Here is a 12,148-nt window from a genome sequence, read left to right on the forward strand (position 1 = left end):
TTCTTACTTCCTGTTAGCCCGGCACGTCACACGGAGCTTCAGCCTATCACTGGCCGAGGCGGGACATCGCTGCGGCCGGTGATAGGTTGAAGCTCCGTGTGATGTGCCAGGCTAACAGGAAGTAAGAAGAATACAGCTCGGGGACCGAACACCTGTACTGAAGCACTGGGGGAGCCTAGGCAGGTAAGAGAAAATTTGTTTTCTTTAATTTTTCAGCCCGGAACGGATAAAATAAGAAAAGGGAGCACCGGACATCTCCTTTAAGTGATCTGTTAAAGTGTTTACAGTCAAAAAGTTTAACTTTTTTGCAGTTCTTATTGAAAAGCGTATTTTATTAAGCATGGCCTTTTCCCAGGTATAATAGGAGCAAAAATTACAAGGGTTAAGTGGAAAAGTTAAATGTAAAAGAAAAAATACAAAAACATCATTCATTTTAAAGTTAGAATAATATCATGAATGGAATCTGTGACCAGGTTTACATAGTTCTATTTGACAAAGCGTTTGTTACCTGTGAACCTCTGAATATACTGTAGTTTTGTACATTCACAGTTTACAAAACACAGCACGCTGTCAGAAGGAATCCAATATATTCATGAGCTGCAGACTCCCCCTTCTCCATGCAGAATAAGCAAGATCATTCTTACGACGGCAGAATTTCTGCGGCATAAACTCAGCAATGAGATTCTGCTGCATCGGAATTTCTTTTATTTCAATGCTTTTGTGCATAGAAATAAAAGGACTTAGGAGGACTCACTCCTACCTCTCTGAACACTGCAAAAACTGTAGGTTTAATACACTATAGCAGTGGTCTTCAACCTGCAGACCTCCAGATGTTGCAAAACTACAACTCCCAGCATGCCCGGACAGCCAACGGCTGTCCGGGCATGCTGGGAATTGTAGTTTTGCAACATCTGGAGGTCCACAGGTTGGAGACCACTGTACTATAGGATATACACAGGTAACACAATATAATGAAGGAGGTCCCAGCACTCACCGATGCAAGCAATTTGCCGAAACGCGTCCTGTGACTTGGATATACAATAAAATATCAAATTGCTTGCATCGGTGAGTGCTGGGACCTCCTTCATTATATTGCATTACTTTTTTCCTCGTGCACCACCACCTTTTCGGATAGTGCTGACCATTGCTCTACCATACACAGGTAACAGACACACCAACCTCAGATAGGGCAGAACATAACTGGCCACAGAATTCCGTTAAAATTGAAAGAGCTTACCGTCTACAGCAGAATGCGTTCTTCCTGATTTTTTCTCAGTGAGTGTACAGACCATATCTAAGATCTGGACTTCCCCCATCAACTTATCAAGTGCATATAATTCACGACATCGAAGGGGTCCGAATGTGCCTAAATGCTGCAGGTAATCATAAGAATCAATAAGTTAATACAACACCCAGTAAAATTGTGCAACTTCTGCATGGAGAAAACCTAAATATGACATTTCTGCAAACTGAGTAATTGCTGTATTAATCATAATGGAAAAAATATATCAAATGTTACTGAAAGTAAGACAAGAGAAACCTTTGGGCATCTTGTCCCCCATAAAAATCTAAGCCTCCAAACATTTTTTGCAGCAGCTAACAGACTTTTCAGTCTTACATTATACATTTCTTGCAGAACGAATCTATATTAGAAATGTACTAACCTATAGCGAGGTATGTATCTGGCACCACAGGTGAGAGTTTTTTCGTCATGATCTTGCAGGCACTGGCTGTGTACCCACAAGGTCTGCATTGGCTATGTGAATGTTAGAAATATCTGCTCGAGGAGAAGGAATGTGTATGTCATTGGGAAAAGAACTGTGCAAGGGGCGGGATTCCTCTGTGAAAAAGCAATTGCTGGCCCCTATATCACTACGGAGACCTACAGTGGTGTTCAAACGTTTGTATGCTCTGGCAGAAATTGTGAATTTTGAAATGGATTTTGGAAATATGACTGATCATAAAAAACCCTGTCTTTTATTTAAAGGAGAACTCCGGAATATAAAAATTGTCGCCTATACTGCCGGCAGTAAAAAAATTAAGATGTACATACCTTCCTCCGCTCCCCCGGGGCCTCCGGTAACCGTCTCCGGTCTCCGCCGCGATCCTCTTCCTGGTTGCCGGTGGTCGGATGAATCATACTGCGCTCAGCCAATCACCAGCCGCAGCTAAGTCCGACTCGGCCGGCGATAGGATGAGCGGCAGTGTGAAAACGCTTCAGGACACAAAATTCTTCACTACACCGGCACCTGCGGCCGAAAACGTCACACTGCCGCTCAGCCTATAGCCGGCCGAGTCTGACTTCGCTGCAGCCGGTGATTGGCTGAGCGCAGTATGATTCATCCGACCACCAGCAACCAGGAAGTGGATCACGGCGGAGACCGGAGCCGGTTACCGGAGGCCAAGGGGGAGCGGAGGAAGGTATGTACATCTTTATGTTCTGGAGTTCTCCTTTAAGGATAGTTCTCATATGAAGCAATTTATTATCATAGTTTTGCTCATTTTAAAATCATAATAACCAAAATCACCCAAATGGCCCTGTGTGGAAACTTAACCTAACAAGGTAATGGGACTTTATTAAAGATGGAAAATTATATAAAAAGATATCCCAAGCCTTGGAAGTGCCAGTCAGTACTGTTAAATCACTTATTAATAAGTGAAAAATCCTTGGATCCTGGCAAAAGCTGCATTGGATGACATAAATAAGCATTACAACTATTACAGGTCATTTGCTGTTTTATTTGAAAAACCTGTCGCCCAAAACTAACAAGTCCTACATGGTGACGACCCACATCTGTAAAATCCAGCTGTGTATAGCAAACTTCCAGGTGTATTGATTTTAAGAGCACTTGGGTAAAGAACACTGCTCAACGTACGTACCCTTCTTAAGGCTTCTATCCTTTATAAAAATTATGTTCACGATTTGAAATATGTAAAAAAGTATTGGAAGATCGTGAAGGACTATGAGGGACATTTACAAATACTGGCGTGAGTTTTGAACTTGTTTAGAGAAAAAAATGTTGTGGAGAAAGGGGTGGACGTGCACCAAATTTATTAAATGGTGCACAGACTTTGATGAATCCACATAGAATGGCTCTACTTTATTCTGGTTTAATGTCACAGAGAAGTGGTGACCGCGCGCCAATTGTATTAAATGTCGCATGGACATGAATACAATTGTTGCATAGAGTAATTTCAATAGTTCTATAGGGGAGGGTTGACCTGCCCTAGGATAACATCTAAATCTGGCCCATGCGACTTTTAAGCGACATTTCACAAAAAGTTGCACAGGATAAATCAGTGACGACTACATAAAGTGCTCTAAATAAGAATAATAATACATTTGAAATAATAAGCGGTTGCTAACTTTAGCCTGCATAAATTGGTTCAGCTTTCAGGTGCTACGGTGGGCTGGAAAAGGTGGATACAGTCCTAGGAGACTCTCCTAGGACTGTATCCATCTTTTCCAGCCCACCTGAAAGCAGAACTAATTTATGCAGGCTAAAGTCAGCAACTGCTGAGCTGCAAGGTTCGTGCAGAATCGAAGTACTGTAAATTCACTCATCTCTATCCCTAATCTGTTTGAACTGTAAATTGTACTGTACAACCAGGAAAGGCACATACCTACCAACTCTTCCCTGTATTTTGTTAGAAATCAAACTAGTAAGATCCCGGTTACAGGCAAAGTCCCTGAATTAAGGAAAAATCCATTTCATGACATAGGCTCAGGGCTGAGCCGTAAGGAAGTGCTGTAATAGCATGAAACGGCTGTTGCCTTACAACGCCCCTGCTCAGTCCGTACACCCCTCACTACCTTGTGTGTCATGTTTATGTCACGAATAAAGAAAGAAGCCCCAGACTGGAGAGTGTCCTGTTGTTGTTTCTATATCAAATGGACTGTATACTGCTGAATGACCCAGGACAGACAAAAACTTATCTGTGATCATTTGCTATGGTTTCCTACAGAAGCTGACGTCTGGTATGAGCGAGCTTCCGTCTAATTAGTTTTGGTAGTGCCAGGTGGACTTTACCTTTGCGTGTGTTGGATAAATACAGTTAAAGGGGTTATCCACCTTAAGTGACTTTAGTACTTACTTGCCAGACAGTAATGGACATCCTTAGGAGGATGCATGCTTGTCTTGGAGCTAAATGAATGTGTTGTGAGTCCACCATAATGCTGCTGCTTTCTTTTTGTGACATGGCTATTTCCTGTTGTAGTTCCCTCCCTCCACTACTAGTCCCAGCATCCCTTGTTTGTAAATGTGGGGTCACTTTTCTCCCTCCCACACATCAGTCACCCCACCTATTGAAGCACACCTGAGCTCCCTTCCATGCTGTGCTGTAAAGTACAATTTTCTGCAGCCCTGTGGAAAATAATCTCCCTCCACCCAGCAGTCTTTCCACCCATTGAAGCAAGGACAGGCTACCTTTCAACACCTAACTAGTAATGTAATATCATGGACTGCACTGCAACATGGGAAAAGCTGAGACAATACAAATTTTGTATGCTGCTAAAAATTAACATAGAGGCAAAGATATATTAAGAATTGCGAGACCAGCCAAACACAAGTACAAATAAATAGAAAGAAAAAAGACCGGGGAACGGCGCCTCGTGTATTACCCTTAAACACAAACAGCAAGTGTAAATGTGGGAGAAACCCACGGCACTTATAGGTGGCTGCTCACCAGATGTAAATAGAAGTAACGCATATCACCCCAAATAGGGGTACTCACTGATGTCCAAAGGAGGGCTGCAAGCCGGAGGTCACAGGCACATACGTCCTGACGTAGTCATCAAACGGAAAATGGAAAAGGACCTCATTCATCCAGGCGTTGCCGGTTAGGTCATCAGGTGCACAAAATGATGCAATGTATACCTCACATGAGCGGCCGCTTCATGTGAGGTATACATTGCATCATTTTGTGCACCTGATGACCTAACCGGCAGCGCCTGGATGAATGAGGTCCTTTTCCATTTTCCGTTTGAAAACACAAGTACAGACACTATATTATGAACTACACTAACTTTACAGCCCCTGTAGTACAGTCAAATAAAAAAAAAATATATATCAATCTAGAATACCCATTAAATAATGGGCCTAACGGGCAGATTAAAAGCTGCAAGATTTTTAGAATTATTTTATAATAAAGACAAAAATAGAAAAACAAATCCCCAAAAATAAAAAATTAAAATAAAAAAAGTTTAAATGGGCACTGTCAGATACAAAAACTTTTATATGTTGTACATCTTGGCAAAACATTAACCTTTCTAATATACTTCATAAGAAAATTTTATTTTCTTTTTTTAGAAATCATGGCTTATAAAATCATGGTTTAGTCCACGTTGAAGCACGGGCATGGACAAAGTCCAGTAAGTGAGGGTGGGCTAGCTCTCTAACTAACTTCCAGACCAAAACTTTTTTTTATATATCAACTGGCTCCGGAAAGTTAAACAGATTTGTAAATTACTTCTATTAAAAAATCTTAATCCTTCCAATAGTTATTAGCTTCTGAAGTTTTCTGTCTAACTGCTCAATGATGATGTCACGTCCCGGGAGCTGTGCATGATGGGAGAATATCCCCATAGGAACTGCACAGCTCCCGGGACGTGAGTCATCAGAAAGCAATTAGACAGAAAAAAACAACTCAACTTCAGAAGCTAATAACTATTGCAAGGATTAAGATTTTTTAATGGAAGTAATTTACAAATCTGTTTAACTTTCCGGAGCCAGTTGATATATAAAAAAAAAGTTTTGGCCTGGAATACCCCTTTGAGTATATTAGGAAGGTTAAAGGGGTACTCCACTGGAAAACCTTTTTTTTTTTTTTTTTTTTTAATCAACTGGTGCCAGAAAGTTATACAAATTAGTAAATTACTTCTATCTAAAAATCTTAAACCTTACAGTACTTCTCAGCTGCTGTATGTTCCAGAGGGAGTTCTTTTCTTTTTGAATTTCCTTTGTCTGACCACAGTGCTCTCTGTCAGTAACCTCTGTCCATTTTGGGAACTGTCCAGAGTAGGAGCAAATCCCCATAGCAAACCTCTCCTGCTCCGGAGCACTGTGGTCAGACAGAAAGGTCATTCAAAAAGAAAAGAACTTCTCTGGAACATACAGCAGCTGATAAGTACTGGAAGGGTTAAGATTTTTTAATAGAAGTAATTTACTAATCTGTTTAACTTTCTGGCACCAGTTGATTTAAAAAAAAAAAAAAAAAAAAAAAAAAAAAAAAAAAGGTTTCCAGGGGAATGTTTTGCCAAGATGTACAACATATAAAAAAGTTTTTGTATTGGACAGTGCCCATTTAACATAAAAACAATAGGTAATTTCCTGATTACACATTTTCTTTAACTTCAGCCCATGGTACTAAAGGCTGTAGCTCAGACTAGACTGCAGATAGAGCTGAGGTCTTAGTCTTGTTTTAAAGCTTAAGAATCTTGGCAACATATGCATTCCTCGCTTACCAGTAGCAGCCTATTGCAGTTGTGTAGGTGTATAACCAAGGCCCTATCCAGCTGTTCACTACCAGTGGTCAAAGGATTTGAAAGTCTTTCAGAGGAACAGCACACCACATCCTCCAATTTGTTTGTTTTTTGTTCTGGCGTCATTACAGGGGGAACTTCACTGCTCTCGATCCTAAAAGAAAGGACATGATGTGGTTAATAACACCTTTCTGAATGATTACCATCACAGGAATACCCATATTTTACCCCATCAGTTTACTGGTAAAAACAACTTAAGAGTCAATAAGACAGAACGGCCATGATTTTGTGGTACTTGTGGCTAAAGGCTATGGGTGTGTTTTGTTTTTTTAAATGAGGTTTCACTGTCACTGTTCCCAAAATCGAAGAGAGCAAGACCTTCCCAATACAAGCAGCTCACTCTCGGCCACACTTACGATAACCCGAAAAGCTGCCATAATGATCCAGGAAGACAACAAGGGCCCCAGACGACTGTGTGGATCACTTAACAATAACAGAGAAAAGTCTGCAAAAAGGGCCAGGTTTACCTCCAAATTCCCTAAAGATATGCCTTCATACAAACTTGAGTCCTCCAAACTATGTGCCAGGGGCTCCAGCGTCAAGTCAAAACAAGAAAGGAGACAGGGGCAAGCCTGTCTTGTCCCCTTTTGCAAGGGGGCAGAGAAGAAGCATAATGAGTGAATTTGTGCCACTGAATTAGCATATAACCCTGATAAAATGATTTGGAAATGACCTCTTATTTCAAATCAGTTCAGCACCATGTCCAGCCAGTCCCAACGCACATTATCAAATGCCTTTTTAGCATCAAGCACTAGTAAGATTGGTGAAGAACTTGACTGGGGGGCATGGTTCCTTGACCAATCTAGAAGCAGCCATAAATGAAACAAACTTGTGACTTACCCACCAGGGATGGCATGAACACACTGAGCCTACCTACCATCAACATGGCTAGGAGCTTTAGATCCTGATCCTTAATGAGTGAATTTTGCTTGTATTAATTTAGGTTAACTGGGTCTTTAGTTTGTTTCAAGAGCAATTTAATATGACCTATATTAGAATGTGAAGGTACCTCCCCTGTTCTAAAAGTATGATTAAATAGAAAAACTATTGTCAGGACAATCTGAGGGGAGAGGGCTTTGTAAAATTCACTTGTGTACCTGTGGGGTCCCGGAGTCATGCCATTGGTGAGGCCCTCCATGGCTGCTTGAAACTTCTTCTGTGAAATCTTTATTTAGATAAGTCTGTTGCTCCTCTGTTAAAACAGGTAAGTGATTCCAAAAAACAGAGTCACTTACAACACCTGACACCTGTAATGTCTGGAGGGGGTCCCCACAGTGAGCCTGTACTTTGTAACTGTTTCCCTTTTTGTCAACAGGGTTGTACAATATGCTGGGTTGTTAACAATATGTTGATGTATTCCCCTAGTTTGTCCTCTGAAGATTCTGGCACCCACCGGGTGAAACGTGTTGGAAAGGTGTTGTGTTCTTTTGTTCTGATTAATTGGCCTAGCTATGCCTTGAATTAATATTCTGCGCTATTGTATTATTAACCTAGGCGCATAGCCATTGTAGTATAGTCCCGCAGATGTGACCTGGGCACTTAATATACCTAGTGAAGTGTTCCAGATTGTTATTGGACTTGAGCCCATAGGTTTATGGATATATCCTAAGTTTTTTGCATTCCGTTTATGTATATTGGGGCATTGGATATTTTATCTCATTACATAATAAAAGTTACGTTTGAATACTGGCGCTACAGTGAGTTCCTAACACAGCGAGGTTGGACTTCTCCTTTGTCCACCAGTAGAACATCCCACAAGTCCACCAATGAATACTAAACTACTCCACTGACTGAACAAGTTAAAGGGGTACTCTGGTGAAAACCTTTTTTCTTTTAAATCAACTGGTGCCAGAAAGTTAAACATATTTGTGAATTACTTCTATTAAAAAATCATAATCCTGCTGACATCTCTGTCCATTTTAGCAACCGTGCATAGCAGATGTATGCTAAGGGCAGCATGGTGGCTCAGTGTTTAGCACTGCTGCCTTGCAGTGCTGGGGCCTTGGGTTCAAATCCCACTAAGGACAACAATAAATAAAGTGTTATTATTATTATAATGACGTCAGCAAAGAGCACTGTGCTCGTGATGTCATCAGAGAGAATTCCAAAAGGAAAAGAATTTCCTCTGTAGTATTCAGTAGCTAATAAGTACAGGAAGGATTTTTAATAGAAGTAATTTACACATCTGTAACTTTCTGGCACCAGTTGATTTAAAAGAAAAAAGGTTTTCACCGGCGTACCCCTTTAAGCTACTGTTCCCACACTGGCTGCTTATACAACCGCCTGCTGATTCTTATGCAGCTCTTTTGATGCCTGCTGCAGTTATACATGTGTACAGACCCTATATTCACCTAATGCAGGCTTCTGTAATATCTAACTGTAGGTTACTGTGCTACTATTACCACACTGTCCACTGTTCTACCTATCTCTGCATGCTTACTGCAGTTGTGTGCGTATGTGTGTGTATATATATATATATATATATATATATATATATATATATACACACATATATATATATATATATATATATATATATACACACACACACGTGTGTGTGTGTGTGTGTGTGTGTATGTGTGCAAGACATACCTTACTCTGCATTGATATATATGTGTGCATGTGTACTAGTGTATGTATGCTTGCACAGCATAAATATATATATATATATATATCTACCTATTGGTGTTCCTGCCTGTAACATGGCAAACTAATATTGCCATGCTGGTAAGTATAGTGCCTTCCTGTGGGTTGCTATTCTGCTATTCCCACACTGACCACTTTTTTTTTTTTACCTACCTGTGCATGATAGCTACAGCCATGTACACCACATATAGCTGCCAGTGGGATGTTATACTATTACAATGCTGGTCATTGTTGTTCCTTCCTGTGGGATGTTATTTCCACAATGAAAACGATTTTACCTACCGTTATATACATGCTGTAGTTTATATATTTATACTATTAGTGTATACACCATATATACCTAATTATTGGGTGTTGCTACCTGTGGGGTGTTCTATTAATATTACCATGCTGGTCTTTGTAGTACCATCTTGTGGGTTGTCTATTGTCATTGTCTACTATCTTATACCACCTCATGGTTTGTCCTACTGTTTCCACACTGACCAGTTTTTGGGTTGTTTGGCTACTGTAATAACTTGGTGGTTGTTGAGCTCTTCCTATGATTAGCTCTGTGATAATTTCCATTTTAGCCACTGTGTTTGCAGTAGGATATACCTACATGGTCTCTTTTTGTGTTTTTCATAGGTGTATGCCTCACAATGGAGTCCATGCACAGTCTTTGTATGAAAGGCAGCCCCCCCCCATCCTGATGAATTATTGTCTCTATATGGCAGGGGTTGCACTGCGGCTGTTTGTGGCGCTGCTTTATTGGTTTTGACTTGGGTGGCAGCTGTGGTCCGCATGTTCACATACGACTCAGTAAAATGTGTTACTTGCGCTCTGGCTGTGGCTTGGCGGTCAGAGTGGGTTAGGACTAAGCTAATTCTAAAAACTCTTATGTTTTTCAGCATTTCTTGCCTACTGTGCCTTGTAACTACTGTGCAAGAGTTAATTGTTTTTACTGTGAAGAGTAGCCACATGTGTCCCTGCAGCAAATCAGGGGTAGTCAGTCATATCTTCACCCTAGTCCTCTGGGACAGGGAGGAGACCTAAAATGTTAGTCTGGCTTTTGCTGGACACACCTGCAGTCTGCAATTCCCCACAACTTTAGTGAGGAGCTGTTTTCCAGTCTCTTGCCCTCGTATCATCTATGAGAGTAGGCCCCACGCAACATCAAGTTCTAGACGTACCTTAAGTTCTTACTGGCAGATCCGGCTACCTAGGTGGAACCACAACCCAAGTGGCGCTTTAGGGACAAGAGCAAGTCTGACCGGCCATATAGCAACTGAATCAAGGTGCAGGAATCCTCAGGGCTGCATCTATCCCTGTGATGGACTAACGTCTGGGGCCCCTCTGCTGGATGCCCTCAAGCCAATGGCATGCCAGGTACACCCAAGGAAACATTGGTTGAGCGAGAGGGACCTTTTAAGTTTCAACAGACTGCCCCTGGGAAGATCTGGGTGGTAAGCACTATTACGGGAACCCTGTCAGTTAAGTACCTAGTCAAATATCAAGGTAAAGTCAGTAAATAGTTTTCAGTCAGCCTAAGTCCAGTCAGAACAATTGAAGTTTGCACCAAGTCAACATATAGGGAGAGATTTAGCAAAACCTGTCCAGAGGAAAAGTTGCTGAGTTGCCCATAACAACCAATCAGATCGCTTCTTTACTTTTTTTTAAAAAGGCCTCAGAAAAATTGAAGCGATCTGATTGGTTGCTATAGGCAACTCAGCAACCTTTTCACTGGACAGGTTTTGATAAATCTCCCCCATAGTCTACAGCCCAAGTAACCTGAGGTACTACAAGTTCCAACAACAGGCAATATCGCCAACGATCAGCCACTGAACAAGCTAATAAGTCAGGTGGTCAGGTCTTTTTGACCAGGCAAAGAAATCCTTGGCCATCATCTGCACATCTCCCCATGTAATAGGGGATGTGCAACCAACAACTTACAGCAGCAAAAGGCTCCACGACCTATCAAGCCATTCAAAGGCGCTGTTAACAAGTGCAGATCATTGAGATTGGCGCTCATTTACAGGCAGTCTAAGGCCATCTAATACGGCCCTAACGCACAAAGCAGGAGGTGCTGCAGAAGACAATCACATTCTGCAGGACTTATTTAATAGGTCTCTGATTAGCAGCAAAATAGATAGACATTCCTAATAAAGACAATTTAGAATCTAAATAAATAAAATGAGTGCAAAGGTCTCCCTAGCCTTTAAACTGTTTCTTAGAGTGAATTAAGAGATTGGGAAAAGGAGGGGCTGATATGTGGAAAGAGAGACCTTCTCTGATAAAGAGAGCTTTGCTATAGGGATTTGCTTTGGACAGTTCCTCACATGAACAGAGGTGTCAGCAGAGAGCACTGTGGTCAGACAGAAAAGAAATTAAAAAAGAAAAGAACTTCCTGTGGAGCATACAGCAGCTGATAAGTACTTGAAGGATTAAGATTTTTAAATAGAAGTAATTACAAATCTGTAACTTTCTGGCACTAGTTGATTTAAAAAAAGGTTTTCCACTGGAGCTCCCAGTTTAAAAGAAAGCTAGGTCTAATCTGAGCTGTGATTTGTTAAGTTTATGTTAGTCAGTTAGGACATAGTTATGTTGTACAATGTTAAATTCTTTTTACTGTGTAGATATTTCCAAAGCATTTGACAAGGTGCCACATAAAAGGTTGGTGCATAAAATGAGAAGGATTGGGCTGGGGGAAAATGTGTGCAAGTGGGTAAGTAACTGGCCCAGTGATCGGAAACAGAGGGTGGCTGTTAATTGTACTTATTCTGATTGGGTGACTGTTACTAGTGGGGTACCACAGGGGTCAGTCTTGGGTCCTGTTCTATTCAATATATTCATTAATGACTTGTAGAGGGGTTGAATAGTAAAGTAACAATCTTTGCAGATGATACTAAACTCTGTAAAGCTGTAAACACTATAGAGGACAGTGCACTGTTACTAATGGATCTGGATAGGTTGGAGGTTTGGGCT

The 12,148-nt window shown here is 41.1% G+C and overlaps 1 protein-coding gene across 6 annotated transcripts in view; it reads right to left on the reverse strand.

Moving 5' to 3' along the window:
• The window catches only part of RIPOR1 (RHO family interacting cell polarization regulator 1), a 342,616-nt gene that overhangs the window by 37,375 nt on the left and 293,093 nt on the right, over positions 1-12,148 (reverse strand). For all 6 annotated transcript variants that reach the window (XM_056527289.1, XM_056527286.1, XM_056527287.1 and 3 more), the window contains exons 15-16: positions 6,464-6,635; positions 1,238-1,373 (exon numbers count right to left, since the gene is read on the reverse strand). In XM_056527289.1, the coding sequence (XP_056383264.1) occupies positions 1,238-1,373; positions 6,464-6,635 (308 nt within the window). The remainder of the gene's footprint in view (positions 1-1,237; positions 1,374-6,463; positions 6,636-12,148) is intronic.

Source organism: Hyla sarda, chromosome 6, assembly GCF_029499605.1.
Source record: "Hyla sarda isolate aHylSar1 chromosome 6, aHylSar1.hap1, whole genome shotgun sequence".
Taxonomy (NCBI): domain Eukaryota; kingdom Metazoa; phylum Chordata; class Amphibia; order Anura; family Hylidae; genus Hyla; species Hyla sarda.